The sequence below is a fragment of the Halichoeres trimaculatus genome, unplaced genomic scaffold (genome assembly GCF_033239565.1).
Source record: "Halichoeres trimaculatus isolate MK-OKI-2021-1 unplaced genomic scaffold, fHalTri1.1 fHalTri1_scaffold_23, whole genome shotgun sequence".
Lineage (NCBI taxonomy): Eukaryota > Metazoa > Chordata > Actinopteri > Labriformes > Labridae > Halichoeres > Halichoeres trimaculatus.
This window is the reverse complement of record NW_027437201.1, coordinates 7,205,607-7,227,058: the sequence shown is the minus strand read 5'-3', so window position 1 is coordinate 7,227,058 and position 21,452 is coordinate 7,205,607. Positions and strand designations below refer to the sequence as shown.

General features: G+C 40.1%; 1 protein-coding gene across 1 annotated transcript; it reads right to left on the bottom strand.

The window, feature by feature from the left end:
• Window positions 1-455: 455 nt before the first annotated feature.
• vwa2 (von Willebrand factor A domain containing 2) lies at window positions 456-21,203 on the bottom strand. The gene is made up of 14 exons (XM_074663410.1): window positions 21,009-21,203; window positions 16,597-16,658; window positions 10,854-10,928; window positions 10,091-10,224; window positions 9,901-10,010; window positions 7,495-7,692; window positions 7,277-7,410; window positions 7,011-7,140; window positions 4,736-4,791; window positions 4,539-4,646; window positions 3,875-4,453; window positions 3,196-3,747; window positions 2,968-3,090; window positions 456-759 (listed from the first exon to the last, which is right to left on the bottom strand). Exons 2-14 carry the CDS (start codon window positions 16,646-16,648, stop codon window positions 629-631), a joined length of 2,382 nt encoding a protein of 793 aa, XP_074519511.1. The 5' UTR covers window positions 16,649-16,658; window positions 21,009-21,203; the 3' UTR covers window positions 456-628.
• Between the last annotated feature and the right edge of the window lie 249 nt (window positions 21,204-21,452).

Genomic DNA, 21,452 nt, shown 5'->3' with positions numbered 1-21,452 from the left:
AACTGAGCCTCCCTAATGAAGTCATAAAACCTTCATGAAGTGGGGCCATGGGATGTTAAAGAACACTGAAAGCCTTTAAATGGACCATTATCTATTAATGAGCCATGATTTTAAACACATTTTTAAAGCTAGCCTTTGAACAAGCTGTTTATTTTACTCTTTAAATATGCTGGGGTGAAAAATCATGTATTATCCACTGTGTGCCGTTATGAGATTTATCTTTTTTTTACCAAAAGTGATCAAGCACAGAGTAAAATGAGGCTGGTTTTGTACTTTTTACGAATGTCTAACAAATAAAAAAAATGTAAGACACATATTTATAAAATTATTTTGTTAAAGGAATATAAAATGTATTTATATAAAAGTAAAGTTTTCAAAGGATAAACCATTTTGTGGTGAATGTACAAAAAAAATTACATCTCAACATGATAAACACTCATATGATATAAACATGAGAGCATTGCACAGCAGTGAGTTAGACAGTCTGAAGCCACTTTGTTGAAGGTGAGTTCAAGTTTAAATCTTTTAACAGTAACCATAGTTAACTCCAGCATATACATCCTTGGTTTTCAGCAGTTCAATAAAAAATTTTATGTGTATGGTATGTTTTTTTTAAGTGTCAGCTGAATCAGGCTGTGTGTCTCCTGCGGTGAAGTTTGTAGTGATGAAGAAGCTCCTGGTGAATCTTCTTCTGTCGGCTCTTCTTCTTCAGACCAGCCGGCCTCGGGCGATCTCCTCTGGATGAAGGTCTGATGCTTCCTACAGACAGACAGACAACGGACGGATCATGAATCTTTGTGTGTGTTAAAAAATGAGGCTGTTGTAAAGATGTAGTGACTGTGACACGAGCACTTATGCTGCTACCCAGCAGTGGGCAGTAGTGATCACTGGTTGGAGAAGTGTCAGCAGCAAATTCCACTTTTGAAAAGTAAAGCCAATACAGAAGTGCAAAAAAAAAAACCCAAAAACAACAGCAGTTCCTTGAGTGTCCACTAGAGGCTCCCAAAAGTCTGCCAATGGAGCCCAAGTCCATTTCTTTGCTATTTGACCTGGGCTAGAACATTTTTTGTAACATATAAAGATTCCAGTTAGCTGGCAGGCAGATGCATGGTTTCTGACTTAAAGTCTGGCTAATCTCCAGCTCTTTGCTTGTTATCTGGTTTGACCAACAATGCGATTGGACCAGTCTGCCCAGCATGGCTCCACACGCCATCGAATGCTTTCTCAGAAACCAACTTTGTAATTTTTTACTGTGAAGTTAGTTCCAAATATTAGATGTGGTTTCTGTTTTTGAGCCTTGTTTCTAAAGCTCACACCAATAAGCAGAGCAAGATAGTTTTTCCTTTGTTGGATCCATACACAGCACCATTCCCCTGGTCACCCCTATCCCCCAAGCACACAGGTAACAGACACAAAGGTTGTGGAATTTATGTGCCATCATACTTGGTCAGTTTTGCAAGAGAGAAATATGTGTGTATCATGCACTTCCTTCAACACGACAGAACCAAAAGAATCCAGCACCTTCCTTTGTTCATACCGCCAACAGACATTGAATTTGCTATGTCAAAACAAAATGAGACAAGGCAAACAGGTAAGCTGCAGGTAGCCACTTAGCCTCTTAATGCTGTTGACCACAGTAACTGGTTCTGCAACTTCCACTGATTTAAAAATCTAAATGCACTGGACCAAATGCCCTAGATTAATGAACCACGCATTTGCTAAAGGCATTTGCTTATGCATATCAAGAGCCAAGACGCATCTCATTTAACTTATAGCATTTCATAGCTTACAGACAAGAAGAAAAACAGTTTTTTAATGTAATCTCATTTTTCAATACTATTCGTAATATGATATATATATCATCTTTAATACCACTGTTAACTTATTTATTTCATTTCAATTTTTTTGACTCAAGTAATTATGCTATGAGGTCAACGCTCTATAAACTCAGTTGCTTATTTCTCTGGCAACACTGCACAGAGACTATGTCCATGATGTATATGAGGTATCTTATTCCTTGCTTTGTCTGTTCCTTGTCGTTCATTTATTCATTTTCCAAATCGCTTATCCATCAGGGTCGTGGTGGCTGGAGCCTATCCCAGCTATCATTGGGCGAGAGGTGGGGTACACCCTGGACTGGTCGCCAGCCAATCACAGGGCTGACACATAGACAGACAACCATTCACGCACAATTCAGAGTGTCCACTTAACCTGATGAGCATGTTTTTGGACTGTGGGAGGAAGCCGGAGGACCCGGGGACAGCACAGGGAGAACATGCAAACTCCACACAGTGAGGCCCACCGGCCAATCTGGGAATTGAATCTGTGACTTTCTTGCTGTGAAGCTGCAGTGCTAACCGTTGCGCCACCACGCAGCTCCTTCCTTGTTATTTTTAATCATTATTCATTCATTTTCTTTACTTCTTATCCTGTTCAGGGCTGCGGGTGACTGGAGCCTATCCCAGTTGTCTTAAAGCAAGACATGTCTTTAGGTGTCTTATTCAGAAGCACAGGACTGTTTTTGCTTGTTATGAAGCTGCACATAGTAGCGCCTGCTTTGAATACACTTACTAATAAATGCATTAGGTAAGGTTGTAATATTCTGAATTGGTTTCACACATGGGATGAAAAGTCCTAAACTGTTTTGATCTATCATTCACTTCCAGTAACTTTTCCTTCTTCAGTTAGAGTTGTTGTTTTGAGTGTTCTGTTACTACAAGATGAGACACAAAGAGGCACCTGACACAATCCCTGAACACTTTGATAAGCAGAGAACATGCTGGTTATCTCAACGTTATGTGCCAGACATGCAGCTGTTTGAACTGAGTACAAACACTTCTGATAACAAAATGTAATGTTAAGATTTGTTTGGATGTTAATCAGAGGTTCCCCCAAGTCAGTGTTTAAAGTTTTATCAAACAGAGATTAGAAACAAAGTAAGAAATAAGCATTGAAATAGTTACTGACGTGTTTCACAGTGTGGGCCTTCAAAGCCTTGGCACTGACAGCGGAAGCTCCCACCAGTTAAGACGCAGGTCCCGTCGTTCATACACGGGTTGGGCTTGCAGAGATTTACTGGCTTCTTTATCTCTGATAGAGAAACAATGAAACAGGTATTCCATCATGCAGAGCACAGGTTTAGATTTTGTGAAGGTAGATCTACAGAGTTAAATGTGTTTTCTTCTACATTCTCACCTGAACACAACATCTGCACCAGCACATCCTCAGAGTACTTCAGGTCCTCGTAGGATAGTACAGAGATCATGCGCTCCTCTGAACCAGCGATCTGCAGCAGCCGCTCTCTCTGCACGTCTCCAATCCCAATCACAAACACAGACACTCCGTTATCTCTGAGCTTTTGAGCTGGAACCACAGCGTCATCACCACCCGACCCATCCGTCACCACCACCACAGCTTTGTTGACCCCAGGCCGAGCGCCCTTAGCCACCGTCAGGACGTTGGAGTGAATGTGAAGCAACGCAGCTCCGGTTGAAGCCACTCCGCCCAGGTAGTTGGCCTCGAGCGCAGCTTTGAGGATGGCTGAGCCGCTGTCGTGAGTGTCCAGGTTGAAGACGGTGGTGGCTCTGCGACCGTAGGTGACCAGAGCTATCTGAGCCACGTCACGGTTGATGTCGAACTGGACGGTGAGGCTGCGCACAAAGTCACGAAGGGTGACAAAGTTTTCACTGCCAACGCCGGCAGAGGCATCGATAGCAAAGACGAGGTCTACAGCTTGACCCAGACAACCTGAAGGAAAGAAAGAGACAGAGGTTGATGCTTATTAGACTTTCTACTTTCTTGATTGGTCACTTAAAAAATCAACCCCACAGAGCCCATTTAGGTTAAAAGCTCAGTGGGTTTGGAGGGTCTGTACCTTGTGTGTCCACGCTGCAGATCTTAGCCTTCAGTTCAGGGATTTTGGCCGTGAACTCAGGAGATGAGTACGTAATCGTCCTCTGAGGATTTCCTGTGATGTTATTGAGCTGTCCCTTTAAGAAGTCCGGCCCCATCCCAACCAAGAAGATCTCTCGGTCTCGAGCGTACTTTGATGGCTCGACCACTTCATCAACAGCAGGAGTAGCAGTGAGCAGCACCACCACACGGGGGAGGTCATCTATGACATCAGCAAACACCGGCGCACTCACAAAGCCGTGACGTGTGACATAGCGGAGAGCTTGGCCTGTCAGCGTCTCTCCTCCTATTGGCTGAAGAGCCTCCACAGCCTTTAGAAGACCCTTAAGATTCTTATTAAATTTTCCCACAGGGACCTCCACTCTGGTCTCTCCACCAAATACAGCCAGGCCCACTTTACTCGGGGTGTCAGACCCAATCACAGTCTGCAGGAAACGCTTCAGGAAGAACTTGAGGCGGAGGAAGCCTTCCACAGTGAGCGTGGTGGAGCCCTCCACCAGGAAGAGCAGGTCCACAGAGCAGTCCAGCGACAGAGCAGGAGCTGAGGGGTGAAGAGTCCGGTTAGTTCAGACTGAGACGTAGTGCATTTTTGATGTTTTTCAGTAAGTGAGGACAGAGGCACAGACCACAGTGAGGGTCTCCTCCATAACCAGGTGGACACACACAGCTGTAGCCCTCTGGCCCCTCTGACACACAGGTCCCTCCGTTCAGACAGGGCTGGGAGTCACATGGATCTGAAGAAGAGCACAGAGAGTGAACAATGGCACATGTGCAGGACAAATACTGAAAACAGGCAGATACAAAACTAAAGACCAGTTTTTACCTGGACAGATGGTCCGATGGCAGACTGTCTGGTGTCTTTTATACACCTTGTTGTACCTGCAAAACACACAAATTGACATTTCCTTTTTTCCCCTTATTTACATGAATACTGTACAGGACATATTATGGACAGTACTTTACAAGACACCAATGGCTTTGGAAGCTTGTCCAAAAGTAAGCGGGAAACCTCATTAACACCCATGTTAAAACGCCTGCCTTTAGTGCAGGGTGTAACATTTATATGGTCTGAATCAAAAAACGCTTTGATCTGAAAAGCTCATTTCCTTATTTGTGCACACTGTGCAGGGAGTAGTGTAGAAGGTATCAATACTACAAGGTGTACATACATTTGCATAATGTCTCAATGTCTGTTTGCTGGGGTGGCTGAGAGTTTTCAAAAGAAGTTTAATATTTCCATAAAAGAGACCCCTCTTAGGAAACCAGTGAGTGAAAACCTGTTTTTTGAATAATGCTACTTTCTTTGTGTGATAAAGTAGAATGATTAATAAAGGGCTTGGAAAGTTGGGATCATTCTTTTAGAGTGATGCTCCATTCAAATTTTGGCGACTGGTCATTGATTTATTCCTGATCCTGGATTCTGGTATGAGTAGGGTTCCACTGTAATCATTTTTTATTGTGATTTTGCGATTTTTGTCAGGGTCTAGTCCATCATTTCATTCATTGCTTTTGTTGTCAGTCTCTTTCTGTTTGTTTTCAAATCTGTTTTATTAAGTTTTCTAATACATATGAAAACAGGGATTATCAGGTGAGTTAAGGTCAGGTGTGCTGGTTTGTTACCAGACATAGAGGCACAAATGTTGCCAAATCCATATTGAAAACAAAAAAAGAAAAAAAAGGAAAAACCAGGACATGGTGACACAGCAGCACATCATTGATAGCACAAGACTCCACCCACATGACATTGTTGTCTCTCTTAACAAATTACCAAAATATATAAATCCAAACAACGCAAGAAAAACAAAATACCAAACAAATAAGTTTTCCTAAATAGAGAATAAAAAGAAAAAAAACCCAGAAAGTCTTTTTTGTGCCTCTATCCAGAAAGGGCAGGCAATGGATTTAGTTGGAAACAGGGCAAGAATGCATAATAAATGGAAATAGTCTCCTTGATGTCACCCATCTGCTTTTGAAACAGAGTTTTGAAGCAAATCGTCAACAGCAGCCATATTGGAAATGTACACACTAACAGCTGTCAATGAGCTGAGCTTAGCCTCTAAGTGGGCAATTTCATCATCTTAATATCTTCTTAACTGCTAAGATAGAAAAAAATTCACCACCTGTATGTCTGTGGCAGGGATGCAAACAATCAATTATCGATTAATTGTGGATAAGAAATTACCTGATTAAAATAAATGAATTGCAATTATTCACGTTTTTAACCCATTATTCCCAGAGAGAAGCAGACCTCTGACAACAACTAGAAGGTGCCCTTGCTCAGGCCGAGGACCCTAACAAGACAAATGAAAGAAGTGGACAACTTTCTTAAAGATTGACTTTAAGACTCAAGCTCTGCAGCATGGTGGAAGGTAAATGTAGGCAGGTGTCACACACTATTAAACACAATAAATCTCGCTTTGAAAATTGGAAATGTATTGATTTTCATTTTATGTCATTTTGTTTATGTGTGAGAGGAAGTGTTTTTGTAAAACCAGGTGCGTGATGTGGTTCTTTGTAGTACTACGGTAATTTTTGTGGCTCTTGGTCTCTGACTGGTTGGCCACCCCTGAATTAATCGGTCTTCACTAAGATGTAACAATCATCAATTAATGAATTACTCAATAACTTGCATCCCTAGTCTGTAGTAAGAGAAATTAGCTATATTGGTGGAATTTCTTTATTTTTTGTTCCTGGTTGTGACATTTTATTTCTGATGTGAAAACATTTTTTCTTTTTTTGGCTTGGTGTGTACATGGTTTCATGCACTTCACTCGACATACGGCAGATTTTTGCACATTCCCCTTGTCTCATATTTTTAGACGCAAGGTTGCTGCTTGATTTGAACTTGCTAAATGCTAGTTTCAAGGGACACTCAATAGTAGGAGTGCTACCAACAGGACAAGGTCAATTTGAGTTTTAGATTCAGCTAATTTTAAAAAGTGGAACCAAAACACATATGTTGGAGTAAGTGCCAATAAATAAAAAATTCTTATCTCTTTACTGTGGCAACACAGAGTAACTGTGTGGCACTGCTTTGATGTTTCGTATTGTAATCAGTGTAAGTGCCGTTCTGACATCATGCCTGCTGGTTCACTTGCCTGTAGTGTGGACAGAGAGACGTGTACGGGGAATAACCCTTGGCACCTTTCCAGCACATAAAATTCCCCAGCAGCTCTTTCACTGTCTCCAGTGTCTTCCTCTCACACGGGAACACTTCTACATGACAACCTGAGAACACCAAGCGATATGAGATGGACAATATTAAAAATGTGATACGCAGGAGACTGGAGGAGGCAGAAATTAAAAAGGAACAAAATAACAGGTTAAGAAGTGGAGACAAGAGGATGATTTTCACGCGCAGCACCTGCAGGTGTGGCACTGCAGACTGAGAAGGTGGACAGTGTGGTGTACAAGCCGTTCACAGCATCATAGAAATGTTCGGCGAAGAACACGTGGCTCTCTATCGGCTCGCTGGCCATAGCATGAAGCTCCTCCCACCTGCAAAACAAAAACAGTAATTCCTCTGCTTAGGTCTGTTATCAATAATGGCAGCTGTTAATGTTTTCCTACAGTCAGACATACCTGGGGTAGCGGAGGCCCACAGCAAACAGGACCACGCCTGCCTCTTTGAGCTGAGCAGCCGCCTGCACCGAGTTCCCCTGAGACTTCCCGTCTGATAAGAGGATGGCTATCTGGGCTGCCGTGGAGGAGTTACGGCCTCCTGGGAAACCTTTCCTCAGGATGTACTTCAGGGCCAGGCTGGTCTGAGTGCTGCCACCCCTGTAAGTTCAGAGCATGGAGAAGCGATTGCTGTCTTAGTGGATGAGTGTGTGCTGCATGGGCCAAAGCAAAATGCATTTCTGCAAAAAAACTGAAATCTTATCAAGAGTTTTTGTCTTGTTTTAAGTAAAATTTGTCTTGTTATACTTGATATGAGACACGTTTCACTTATCAGTCCAGAAAAATGTCTTAATTCAAGTTGTTTAAATGAGGTCTTGTTTGTAAAAAAAAAAAAAAAAAAAAAAAAAATCAGCCAATAGATTCGGGAAAAATTGCTTGAAAATTTACTTGAAACTAAAACAATGTCTTAATACAAGTAACTCTGCTCTTGTTCCATTGGCAGAATTTTTCTTCTTGTTATAAGCAATTCAGACCTCATGTTGTCTTTAAATAACATGAAATAAGACATTTTTCTGGACTGGTCAGGTGAATGTGGCTCAGATTAAGTCTAAAAAGACATTTTCTACTAAAAGTAAGACAAAATCACTTGATGAGATTTCAGTTTTTTTGCAGTGTAACGGCAGCAGAAAAGAATGGATGACACAGCATCCCTTCTGAAGTGAAACCAAAACTTCTCGCTGTATTCATGGCTACTGTTCTCAGCTGTGCTGTCACTACAAGATTAAACCAGAAAGGTGTTCAGACATAACTGTAACCCTGAACATCCACCAGATCAGTGTCTGGTCCATCTCCGCTGCATAGTGGTGTGGCGGTGGGCTCCATCAATATCAACTAGCAGCATTTTCAAAAAGGGTTTTCCTGAAACTCTCCTCCTTGGTGTTGTCTGTTTCAGCCTCTGAAAACCTTTTACCTGCTGACTCAACACCTGGCTTCGATCATTATCACAGATTATCATTGTAATTTATTGAATTATGATCTGGTGTTAAGTTTCAGTTTCTTTTCTCTATGTGGGTTCCTCTCACTCACTTTATCTCCCTCCTCCTCTGCTCTGCCGTGAGTGTTGCTGGTTGGACCAGAGCAGTATGACTTTGACAGAGCTTTATCAGACAAATATCTTCATTTTCAAGGAGTTGTGGAAGTTTTAACTCTAGTTTGTGACTTAACTGAAACTTAATTTCTCTAAATCACATCATCAGGCGCTAAATACTGGGAGCTGTCAGGCTGTCTAAGCTGGTAATGCAGAGCCTTCATCAGCACTCAATGCCACAGACAACGTGAAGATATTTCCTCATCAATAATTCTGATGTATGAGTTTAGCCATCTTTTTCCATAAAGTATCCAAAACACAGCACCTTGTTTATTTGATATAAAAATCACACCTGACTTTAGGTCACAGGAACAGCCAAACTAAGAAAATCAGTGCAACATGTAGTCCAGATAATATGGTAATTATTTGTTGAAAATATAAGATTCTTGTTCAATATTAAACAAGTGTTTTGTAACAATGCAATGAATTAATTGTGACCTGCCAATAATAATAATAATAATAATAAAAATAATAATAATAATAATAATAATAATAATAATAATAATAATAATAATAATAATAATAATAATAATAATAATAATAATAATAATATCAAAAAATAATAATAATAATAAAAATAATAATAAAAGAAAATTGTTGAAAGCTGAGTAAAACCAGTGATAAGTAAACAAACAAGCAACTCAAGACATGTTTGATTTGACAACTTGACATTTGAAACATGAACAGCTCTTTGAAACCAGATGGTCAAAATTTCACTTCTAATCTTTGTGCCCCACACACACTCACACGCACACGCACACGCACACGCACACAGACACTCATGGCCAAATCACCGTCCTCTTCCTCAGTTTACATCCTAATCCAATACCCAGCGACCACCTGTGCAGAACCCTCTAATCTGAAATTAATTTGTTTTCCCTTTCACCCAGCATCATCAACACTAAGCATCAGGGAGTGTGTGTGTGTATTTCTGTGTGTATGTGTTTTGCTGTCAACATGGGTTTGAACTAAATCCTGTGCAGGTCATGTAACATGTTTCAGACAAAGAAAGCTTTGTTAACATATTTAAGTCCCTGTTTGGACTCCTGAAAAGAATTTCATGAGAACTGTTTTCTTATGTAAGGCGAGTTCACAGCTACACGGATGCTTGTGGACTTCTACAAACAGGAATCAGAACACTTGCTTTGGCAAAACTTCTTCCTCAACAGCTTCTTAATTATTAATCTGTAAATAGAGACACAATAAGAACAAAAACTCACCTGTAAGAAACCTTTTTCATGTGCTTCTTCAGCTCTTGTTTGGTTGTATAAGAGTCCAGCGCGAACTCAAGCCTGGGGACCGAACCGAACTGGATCAGACCAACTCGCACCTAGAACACCAAGGAATGATTTGAGAAAAGAATAATATGAAAAGAAGAGAGGAAGAAAAAAAAAGAGACAAAATAAAAACCTTGTCCGGTGCGATGTCTAACGCCTGGGAGAGCTTGATAGCAAAGTGTTTGGACCTCTCGAAGCTGCCTTTCCCCACGCTGTAAGAGCCGTCCATGAGGAAGAGGATATCCATGGCTGCTGAGCACTGCATCACTTCCCATGTGGAAAACATTAAACACATTCAATAAATAATAAAAACTTAAAGTCCAACATATTTACTGCATTTCTAGTAAAGGCTCCCCTCTTCTTTATGAGCATTATGGGATTATCCATGTTGAAGCTAAATGGGCTGCTGCAGATGAAAATAATCCCTCCTATTATAAGAGATAAAGAAAAGATTAGCATGCCTGAGCTCAATTTTCTTTTCAGAAGTGCACACTGAGAAAACCATCAACAAGCAACAGCTCTCTTTCTTTTCTCCCTGCATGTTTGTACTCGCTGCCGGTGTAAATAATCAGCAGTGTTGCTGTCATGTTAGAATGTGCAGCTGATCGTGAAGAGGGCCATTACAGACGGGGAAAACGTGCCGCCTGTCTGTGCATCAGTCATTCTGTCTGTTGGTGGGAAAGTCACCTATAAACACTTTCTCTAGAGGCACAGATAGAAAGCTAATAAAATCACCCAACACCTGGAAGAATTCTTCTCACGTTTTATTTAAATCACAGTTGTCTGTTCTTTTTAATAACCACTCTCAGATAATGCGAGAGTAAAAGTTAAACCCTTTGTTTAGCTATAATTTTAATTATTTTTTGTTGTACAACAGAAGTAACAAGAGGACTTACTTTCTCCTGCTGAGTTGATCTTGAGGATGTTGTCATGGCTGGTTTGGATCTCCTGCACTGAGCTGGCCTGCTGGACTACAAGGGACAAAAACATGTTTTTCAGTCAAACACATCCTGTCCAGGAAGTGTAGATACATGTACATAATATGACATCACGTTTAATATGGAGCTCAGGTTAAATCAAAGAGATTGGACAGGTCAAAAAGTTAGGCACAAATTAATTTCTTTATCAAAAAGTTCAACTTGATACAAATTCACTAAAGAACTTGTACATGAAGTCACCAGAGGGGTCTAGGAACAAAGTAAAAATACTTTGTTACCTTACTTAAGTAGAAATTTTATGTAATTACACTTTATAGAGTAGTTATTTTTTAGCTGACTTTTTACTTCTACTCTTTACATTTTCAGACAAATATCTGTACTTTTTACTCCCTACATTTAAAAAAAAAGCCTCGTTATTCCTGTTTTCTTTTCAGCTTGGGAAAAAAAAGTACAACACAAACACACGCACACAAAAAATAAAATCCTTTCCAAATAAATTGTGCCATTCAGATAAAGTGAATTGGATTGTGGGATGGGTGGTATAAACGTAACACTGCCTGAGCATGAGTTGGAATAATGAGGAACAGTGAAGTTCTCAACATTTATTTAACCATCGGCAGGTGAACACACTTTGCATCATGACAATCATTTAACATGAAGAAGACCCAGTGCTGCGCCCTGCTGGCACAAAACAGGAAACAGCATTTTCTAAGTGCGGTGGCTCTTATGGGAAAAAAAAAAAAAATTCTGGAAATTATCCACAGTAACCTTGAATTACTCGTGCTTTGGTCTGGCACCGCATGGAAAATAAAATTAATTTAGCTTACATGGGGGGTGGGTGCTGCCATTGGTTGGCAGAGCGCTTCCCAATACAATCATAGGGGAAACACTGCGGGTGTGTTGTGGTGGTGTCTAAATAAAGTAAAAAAAAAGTTTTGGCTAGCCTAGATCTGTTTGAATCGATTTAGCCTTGAGTATTGGTCAACACCAGCTGCTCCAAATTTTTCAACATTAACTTTTTAACGAAAACGAAACTTTATAGTCATTATGGCCTTTAGAGTGCACTTTAAGCCCCTGTGGCATGGCCTAAACTTTTGTTGTTAATGATATTTTTTCCCCTTATATTACATTTACTCTCATAATTTAAGGTGTTTTGAAACTTTTACACTTTTACCTTGGTAAAAAGCTCAAGTCGATACTTTGACTTTAACAAAAGTCTTTTTAAACCCCACAACCTATAATTCTACTTGAGTGATGAATGTGAATACTTCTGACACCTCTGGAAGTGAGAAATATAATACCTGTCAGAATATGAAATCAAAGTGTATCTGCTACACTGCTGTGTGGAGCCTCTTAAGTCTCATAAACCCTCTTAAGTCACCCTCCCAAATTTGCAGCATCTCCAAGGCTTGAGCACCCGTCAACATTCCAACCCGATCCTTTGCCATTTAATGAAAACTTGAAAATTTTTACCATTCAAAGTCATCTTACCCTGCAAAATCAGACAGCTCCCAAGCTCAGTTACTAGGTAACCAAAAGAAAAAAAAACTATAACTATAACAGCAGAACAGGAAACAGGAAAACTGTGTGGTAAATACAAGGAGTGACATCCAGTTCATAAAAAATAAGGCCTATGTTGAAGCTGCAGTGTACCAATTGTCCACTTGAGGCTGGCTGCAGAAAGACCAGAAATCACATACACAACAAGAAAAAAAAAAACCTTAACTTTTACGGCTTTAAAAAAACACACTGACAGCCTGGTTCAAAAAACAGCTTGGGTCTGAATCACTAATTTCACTATCAGCACAGACAGTACAGGCAGATTATCGTCTCACTCAGTGGTTTAGAAGATATTAAGATCACAAGTTTGTCCAGTAGCTGTCAGTGTGCAGGCTCAGAGCTTGCCTCTTAAGTCAGCATTTCCAATATGGCCCCCGCTGATATCTGCTTTAATACTCTGCATCATGAATGGACAGGTGATGTAGCAGATATTACATCCATAATTTATACAGTCTATAAGTCAATGTGTCCACTTATGGCTGGAATAGGTGGATTGAGTGATAAAAGGCAGGCAATATGCCCTGATGCAATGGTTGCTAGCTAACCAATAAAGACAAAAATTCTGTTAAACATTACTTTAAAAAAAAGAAAAATAGAAAGGTGCCCTCTGTTGAGCAGAGTCGAGGGGGTGAGCCCAATGTTGTGTTTATAACAAGCTCCACTTAAATATACGACAGACTTTGTTTGCTTATTAAACACATTAGTTGAGTGTTTTTCTTGGTGAAATAGCTTTTTACTGGTAAACAATGTTAGTGAAAAGGTCTGATTTTATTATCCAAAACAATCCACTGTAACCCAGTTTACCAAGTTATACTCAACTACTTCAATGTTAGCCACAACACTAATTCCTAACATTGGCTCTGAGACATAATACTGATACAGATACCTGGGGATTGGGTATCGACCAATGCCAATACCAATCCAATACCAGTGTTGAATAATAACCTAATGCCCTACTGTGGGATCAGACTGGTAATGTTTTGGGTAAAGGCAAAAAAAAAGAGTATATAGAATTAAACTATAAAATATTTAAGTGTTTACCAGTAGTTTGGTTGTATACAAGTTGTATTCAATTTTAAACTTTGATACCCTGTAGACTGGTAAAGCAGCTAGAAACAAAGAAAGGGCATCAGAGGTAACATTTTAAATTAAGTAGCCAAGAGCGCTGATAAAAAGGGCATAGATCCAGCTGTGAGGGGCACTGATCCACCAATACCCAATACCAGGATCATTATCAGTACATCCCTGGTATAAACTACTTCCCCAACAACTAATGTGGTTTTGCACTCAAGATAACAAGTTGACACAATGATCACCTTTGCAGGACTTCACACCTTTCAGAACACAATTGGAACTGTCACATGAAAATAAGGAAGATTTTATCATGTTCATGCGATGGATTTTGTACATTTCATTTTTATCGTTACTTTATTCTCTCCATAAATGAGGGTTTGTTATGAAGCACCCTCTGCACTAATCTGCAACATTCTATACCAATGAAGTTAATTATCAGTATCTATAAATAGAATCCTAACCCTCAAGCCGGTACAGTTCACTGGCCCCACTGACCCACTCTGTGCAGATAATGAAGTATTCACGGCTAATGTGAGCGGACAAGTGAAGAAAACCATTCTTTCACCTCATTCAGTGGAAGGACGTGGCTCTATTCAGACCCACGTACAGAGAGGAGTGAGGGACACATGACTTCCTGTTCACAAACCCATGTGAGCATGAACATGTTGTCCTTGCTAACCTCGTCTGGTCACATAGAAATTTGTCCAACATGAAGAGCATAGGCACTTCTGGACATAAACATCCTCATATGACACATTCTGATCCCTGAATAGCTCAGGCCTTGTCTTCAAATAGGACAGAAAGAGCAGTGGTCAGTCTGTTCCTGTCAGCACTGTGTAGTGTGTCACGCTGCCTCACTTTGAGTTGGTTCTTTTTAATCAGATAGAAAAGGTAGAATATCTTAATTGTGTTGAAGCATCAATAGAAGCGATATTAATTTGATCATCTACACTGTAAATATAACAAAATCACCTTATCTGTCTCTGTCTTTTTTGTGTTATTTAAATTAAGCCACAAAGTTTGATCCAAGAGGCCTTAGCTATCACTTTATCAATTCTGGTGAATTAAAATCTCCTTATTTCAAAGTTAGTCCAGCCTCAGGAGTCCTGACAGTGAATGTTCAGGCTCTTGGCAAACCACTCTCATGTTGAGCAAGGCCCCACCGCTCTATACAAAAACACACTGTACAGCCAAATGCCTCTGGCAAAATGTCAGTGTATCTTTAATGGTTGGGCTCAAATGCATGAGGTTATGTCCAATTAGCAAAAGCCACCCAATTATCCGGTAGACCTATGGGAAATTTTTTATAGCACCTTTCTGGGAAGTCGAATTTGACACGCTGGATAACCTTTTGCAATGTGTTATCTGTGTTGTCAGCACAGCAGGAAAAAGGGGCGTCCTGACGAGGCAAAAGAGTCTGGTTTGCTCAAGTTCAAAGTTCTAAAAAAGCCACTAATAAATACCTGAGTTGGTGCTAAAGCTGTCATTTTTGAAAACAACTTAAAGATTATATTGGCCAACGACTATCCCGCCTCTCTCCTCAGGCAAATTCCAACGCTCGGGGGTCCAACAAAACATCGCTACTATTAACAGCAACGCAAAATTAGACCTGCCTGGAAACAGGCGGCGTTTTGGGTCAATGGGCAGGAAATCACTGTGAGGCGAACATAATGGGATTCTTTGCTGACATTTAACTGTAAAATATGTTAGATTGATGAGAGGAGGTTCAGTGAAGCATTACTCATGATGGAGTGTGACCTGTTTTATCAGAAATGCTGCCACAGTCAACACTTCTACTATTGTTACTGCTGGAAAGTATCACTCATGTACATATTTAACTTAACTTATTAAGAAAATAACTTAAAAACTGCTGTTTCTGATGTTTTTGGACATGGATTCACAAAGCAAGCTGTTTGGATATTTGCTGTTTCAGTCTCGAGGCTTGTAGTTGGGTCATTTTGGAGCAAAACGTGACCACGGTGAGCGAAGGTCCGTTTCTCAATGGATTTGTCATCTAGGAGGGCTACAAAAGAAATTTAGCCGGGACGGGGAAAATCTTTTAAATCCAAAATCCAAATTGGCTGTCTTGCAAATGATCTTTTTAAAAGCTTGACCTACAATACATGTTTTCAGACCTTATTTTTGTCAAGAAATACATATTTCTAGGTTACATAATGATTTGACCTTATTTTAACCTTCAAATTCAAGATGACTGTCACTTTTGTCCTTTTTAGGGGATTTTGGGAGCAGTTTTGTCGTTTTTGGGGCATTTTTTATCTGTTTTGTTACAGAGTCTAAGGTTATAATGGAGGCTCTGCTCATGGTGAATTTAATAATATACAGTTAAATTTCACAGAAATAACATCTGAAGTCAATAAAGTAGATGTTTATGTGTAAACAACACTCATTGATTGCCCATTTCCCATTAAAAAGGACCACGCAGCTATGACTTTTCAGGTCTATATCAATGTTTTTTGTGGCTATACTAAATTCTTTTGCAGTTTCAGACCAATGGAAATGACTAGATTCCGCTCCCATTTAAATGAATGGAGATTTACTATCACAATGAAAATCACTGGAACAAAGACATGTGTGTGATGTCACAAGGAAAACGCAGGCCGTTTTTCAAATTCACCTACTACATGCTGTGTATGAAAGTAGTATTACATTACATTACATCAATCTTTTGGTTAGTTTTCAAAAAGAAGTGTACAGATTAATTTCTCCAATATTTAACAATATTTAACCAACTTTGTGTTGGTCCATCATCTTCACTCTGAAAGGCTAGGCTAACTGGCTGTTGGATATTGTGTTAAGTATTAAATCATGTTATTTCTTGACACATTAGTCTTTAACTTTAAGTCCAAACTTCATTTTCATGTATTATTCCCACACAACAGGGCTTCAAAAACACAAACCAAACATTAGTTGTTCAATTTGACCATTAAAGCATTCCAAAACAAAAAACTGAACAGTCCTTCTGAAGACTTTGAATACCAAAGGGGAACAGAAAGTTCACTCCCTGATGAAACGGTACCAAAAACAGTTGTAAAACCAACCAACTGACCGTGAAGAAGCAGTAGAACTGGGAGGAGACTGACAGGGATGAAAGGATGCATGTTGGAGCACCTGGAATGATACAAAAGGCACATAGATTTAAAAAGGAAGCACAAATTACAAGAAAACTATTCCAATTAGGTGCGCTTAGATAAATAATGTGAGACTGGAATCTTTTCTGCAATTACCAAGCTTATAAAAAAAACCTTCAAATGAAGCAGCATACCCTTACCCTTTGCCAGAGGTGAGTGGGAACAAAGTACCTTTCATTTTTAGGTTTTTTACTATGTCAAGGGGTGTAAGTACTTCTGTCTTTAAATTCATTTAAGATGTAAAATACATATTTCAGGGAGTTTCTGTTTCAGTAGCTTCTCTGTCAGCCTTGTAGCCAGACATGAATGACAATATTTAATTCCTGACTCTTGAAGACTCTTAACAGTCAAAAACACTGGCTGTAGGCAGCAGAAGTACTTGACCTGATGGACAAGTAGTCAAGTTTCTTTTCAAGTGCACCCTCTTACCATCTGTAAAAACTAAGAGCTGGTCAGGCTGACCTTTGAAGAGGACTTAATGAAGAAGTCCCAGATGATTGATGGCACTACCATGGACCAACATAAAGATGTTACTGTTTCAAGAACTGAACAACTTTCTTTCTGCTTGTTGTAGTTTTATGTATCTTACACTAATGCAGAGGTCTGAGTTCTACTTTGTTAATGTTCAAACAACAGCAGACAAAGCCTTCCTCACTGGCACATTCCAAAACACACTCAACCACATAAAAGGTGTTTTATAACCTTCCTTGACACCAGCATGTTCGCCGTTCTGTGTTTCGTCTGGGTGAGACAGACGAGCGATACCCAGAAAGTGTGTCCAGCCACCTGTACACAAAGAGTCTGAGTGTGAGGGTTGTTCAGTGTTATCTACAGTGTGATAAGGGGTGTGTTCACCTGCAGGTGGTGGCTGGTGTAAAGCTTAGCATTTAAGTTTTTGTCAGCCTCCATTTAAAGAGGGGTATTGTGCTTTTGGGGGGTGGGTTATACTGCCCTTATAGTAGCCCCATAGTGGCTGTATATGATATACAGCTTTAAGAAATCCCTATTCATCTCACACTAGTGTTTGAGAAAACCCTTAGTTCAGCCTCTGAAAAACTTTGTTTTTTTAGTTGCTGTCTCTTTAAGACTCCATGCTCCACAACCCCCCCTCCATGTGACTGGCCAGCACTCCGGAGCCCTATCAGGAGCAGAGGTATGGCTAGGCATGGGAATTGATAAGATTTTGTCAATACCGATGTCCTAATCGATTCTGCTTATCGATCTGATTCTTTATCCATTCTCTTATCAATTCCTGTTGTGAATTTTCTTGGTACAAAAAGTAGCTTTACAGGTTTTCTGTGTCAACAACATTTAATTGAGTTTATACTGTAAGTGAATTAAATGTAATTGGTCGCCGAGTCTGGATATTTCTAATTATACAGAAACAGGTAAAAATTCTTCACAATGTGACGATGTACTGTCTTGTAATATATTAATAATTCAAGGAGGCCATCTAGTGTCTCAAAGTGGTTATAGCAGTGGTTTAAGTTGTTTGGAAGCCTTCCGTAGTTATGAAGTCAGCCATGAGCCTTTCGTTAGCCTGTTAGCTTTTGACATTTGAAATTCTCAGTATTTTACACAAAGAGTTGATGTGATATGTTTCTGTGATGAAAGTTGTAATTCGATTCTGAAGTTGAACTTATACTGATGTATGCTAACTGCTAGCATATCAATGCAGTTTCCCATATACTATAGCATCAAGCTTGCGCTATTTTGTTATTTTGGTAAATAAGGAGATTTATACCATTTTGACTGCACTGAATATGAATCTCCTGAGAGAGAGTGATGTACATTTCTTTATAAAGTCAGGTCTTCAGCAAAACTTCAAGATGAAAATCCTGATTCAGAGTTTTCTTGGGAAATGTTATCTAACTGCTAAGCTAAGACAGCTGCAGCAGACTAGTCGACATAAGAATTGATAAGGGAATCGTTAAGCACAAAGGCTAACAGTATCGATGGACTGAAACATTACTTATCGATTCTCAACAGGAACCGGTTTTTCGATTCCCATCCCTAGCTATGGCCAAACCTTGGTGTCTAAGGCCCGTCCCTCCAACACGTCACAAACCAGTTAGGAGATTCTTGTCATTTTCAGATTCAGGGAATTCAACGACAAGTACATATGTAGTGATTTGATGATTTGCACTTTTATTGGGAACATCCAACATTGATACTTTATATCTATGTTTAAAATAAGGAAAAGCAGGACAAAACCCTTGTTTAAGTTGACCTTCCACTTGTCAACATGTCAACACCAATAAAACTGAGGGTAACTAGCGGCTAGCTGGGCCATCATTTAATTGGACAAAAACTGTAAGCGCTAGCTAAGTGCTTGATGGATGAATAACAAAAGATCTTCATTAAGTATAAGAGCTAATGTTCCTGGAAGCTAATGCTACTCTGTGTTACAATCAACAAGAGACATTCATTTCTTGCTAACTAGCTTTCCTGTAATGTCATTTTCTGGTTCATCCATGGGAACCTTAGGAACAACATAATTTCATGTGAGCTGCTCCAGAAACACGTCGAGAATGAAATCAGGGAGTTACAGCCCACCTGCTTTATTCTATATGTTCATCCTGGTTTCAAGTTGAAGGTCTGCAGATAAGGTTTGATTAAAGTTGGCTGCTGATAAGCTTGACCATGATACCCTGTCTGTTTGTGTGTGTGTGTGTATGGATGGATGTGCAGAGTAGCAGGCTTCAGGTAAGTGTGTGTATCCCTGAGACAGAGATAGAATTGTGTGCAGGACGGAGCCTCTCTTTAAGAGGAGTCTGTGTGTCTGCGATACAGATCTGCAGAGCTGACATGCAGTGGCTCTGAGAGGAGCCGCGGGGCAGATAAACATCACCGGGAGCTATTGATGCTCTGTTTGTGCACTCCCTGGTTCCTCGTGAGAACAAGAGATTTCATTAGTGCCAGCGAGGGCTGTGAATGTGTGTGTGTGTGTTCGAGACGCACATATGCTTCTGGGCGGAAGCACTCATGCATGCCTACATATAAAAACACACACACACAGACACACATGGACTGCGCACACCTGTCTCAAAATTGGCTCCTTCTTCACAAGCATTCTTGAGGATCTGTTCACCCCTCATCTTTCGGTTTTCCTCACTTTCCCCCTGTCAGCAAACACCTTTCTGCTTCATCTGCTCCCAACTGAACCAGAGGAACCCCATCATCAAAGTCCTGCATTAGAAAACTAAAATGTGTCCCAAAAATCTGGACCAGAAATGACAAAAACAAGAGAGTAAAGACATTTTGTGGGTGAGATTTTAGCCTCTATTAAAGAAAGGTTTGAGCTGTGGATGTGCTGTCTGTTTTGGCTTTGTAGGCGAGCTGGAAGATGCCTCCTCTCTGTACTCTGTAATTAGAAAGGATTGCTAGTTTTTGCACCAACTTCATTCAAAAAATCTTAGATGTCACAGCCTGTACTTGGAGGTGTGTCGCTTGACAAACTTTCAGGGTGAGTCACAAAAAGAGGCCACTATGAAAACAACAGAAGAGGAAATGTGTTAGCATTTTTCCATGTTGTGACAAAGGTCTGATTAAAAGCCACAGGTATATCATTCAGAATGCTGTGGTATGCATATAATCATGGGAATGTGTTGCAACAACAAGCTAAAAACCACACAAAGGATGCAAGCCCCTGCAGCTTGCAGGAAAAACAACACTTTCTGAACCACCAGGAAGCAAAATGTGTTAATAAAACATGGAGTGCAGGTAACTTCTCTTAATTAGAAGACTTGAGTTCAGGTTTCACAAAGTCACGCAGAGACTGAGTCTTGCTTTTACACGTTTTTTCAAGCCTGTTATCTTCTAACATCTGCTCACTCTGAAATGTGACAAGGGTCAAAGGAGGTTTAAGATGGGGTTAAAGGTTACGGTCCTGACATGCAACATTAGCCTAGCTTAAACCAAGATGCCAAACAGACTGATGTGTGTAAGCCTTCGTAAGTACTGAGCTCAAGAAATGCTTTTAGAGATGCAGGGGCTTGCTTGGTCACCTGCTTTTCTAAAATATAGGGACATGTGGAAAGTATGCAACTTCTTTCAGCCATAAACTACTACTTGTAAATACATTTTTACCAAGCATTTTTTGATGTAGCCTGGAAAATATAACTTAATACCCCTTTTTAATGCCATTGTAAAAACGCTTTATCATTTTTCAGTTGCGTAAATAGCGTAAACTTTGCAGGCGTCGAAAGTTGTCGTTACATCCCCAAATATTAAAGAGCAGCTTTAACAAGGTCCGTCATGACAGGTTGGAGCTTGTAGTAAATCATTTTATGTCTACCTTCTCCTCTCAGACAGAAATAATGTCACTCACCATGCGCCGCTTCGTGTTTTTAACTCCAAAACTTATCGTCTCAAACTTCCTCGCAGGCTCCCGTCACCGCTTCGTGTCCGCGCAGGAGCTCATTTGCCGGTGTTCTCTGCTCCAGGAGGACAGGATGAGATGAGAGCAGCAACCCCACCTACTCTGCCATGCCCACCTACGATGTCGCTACCTGCAGCGACAGGGTCTGATCTGCCCTCCTTTCCAAGACAGGACATGCACGGAGACGGGAAATAACCGCCCCAATGACCAAGAGATGACTGGACAAGAAGCATCGATTCAGAGCTCAATAACAGCAAAACTTTAACTATTTGTGTTACTGTTCTGATGATCTTAATTTACTGGTAGTATGAAAATTGGAAAAACGATTCACTGAATTTATTTTGTCTCATTTTTTTAATTCCTGTAATGAGACATTTTCATGTTTTTATACTG

What these genes read in the sequence shown, in the direction of transcription:
- vwa2 (XM_074663410.1), bottom strand. Translation starts at nt 16,648, where the DNA reads ATGCATCCTTTCATCCCTGTCAGTCTCCTCCCAGTTCTACTGCTTCTT. An exon ending in ATGAAAAAGGTTTCTTACAG is followed by an intron (nt 7,693 to 9,900) that starts GTGAGTTTTTGT and finishes CTGAACTTACAG; the next exon opens with GGGTGGCAGCACTCAGACCA. An exon ending in CCATCGGACCATCTGTCCAG is followed by an intron (nt 4,647 to 4,735) that starts GTAAAAACTGGT and finishes GCTCTTCTTCAG; the next exon opens with ATCCATGTGACTCCCAGCCC.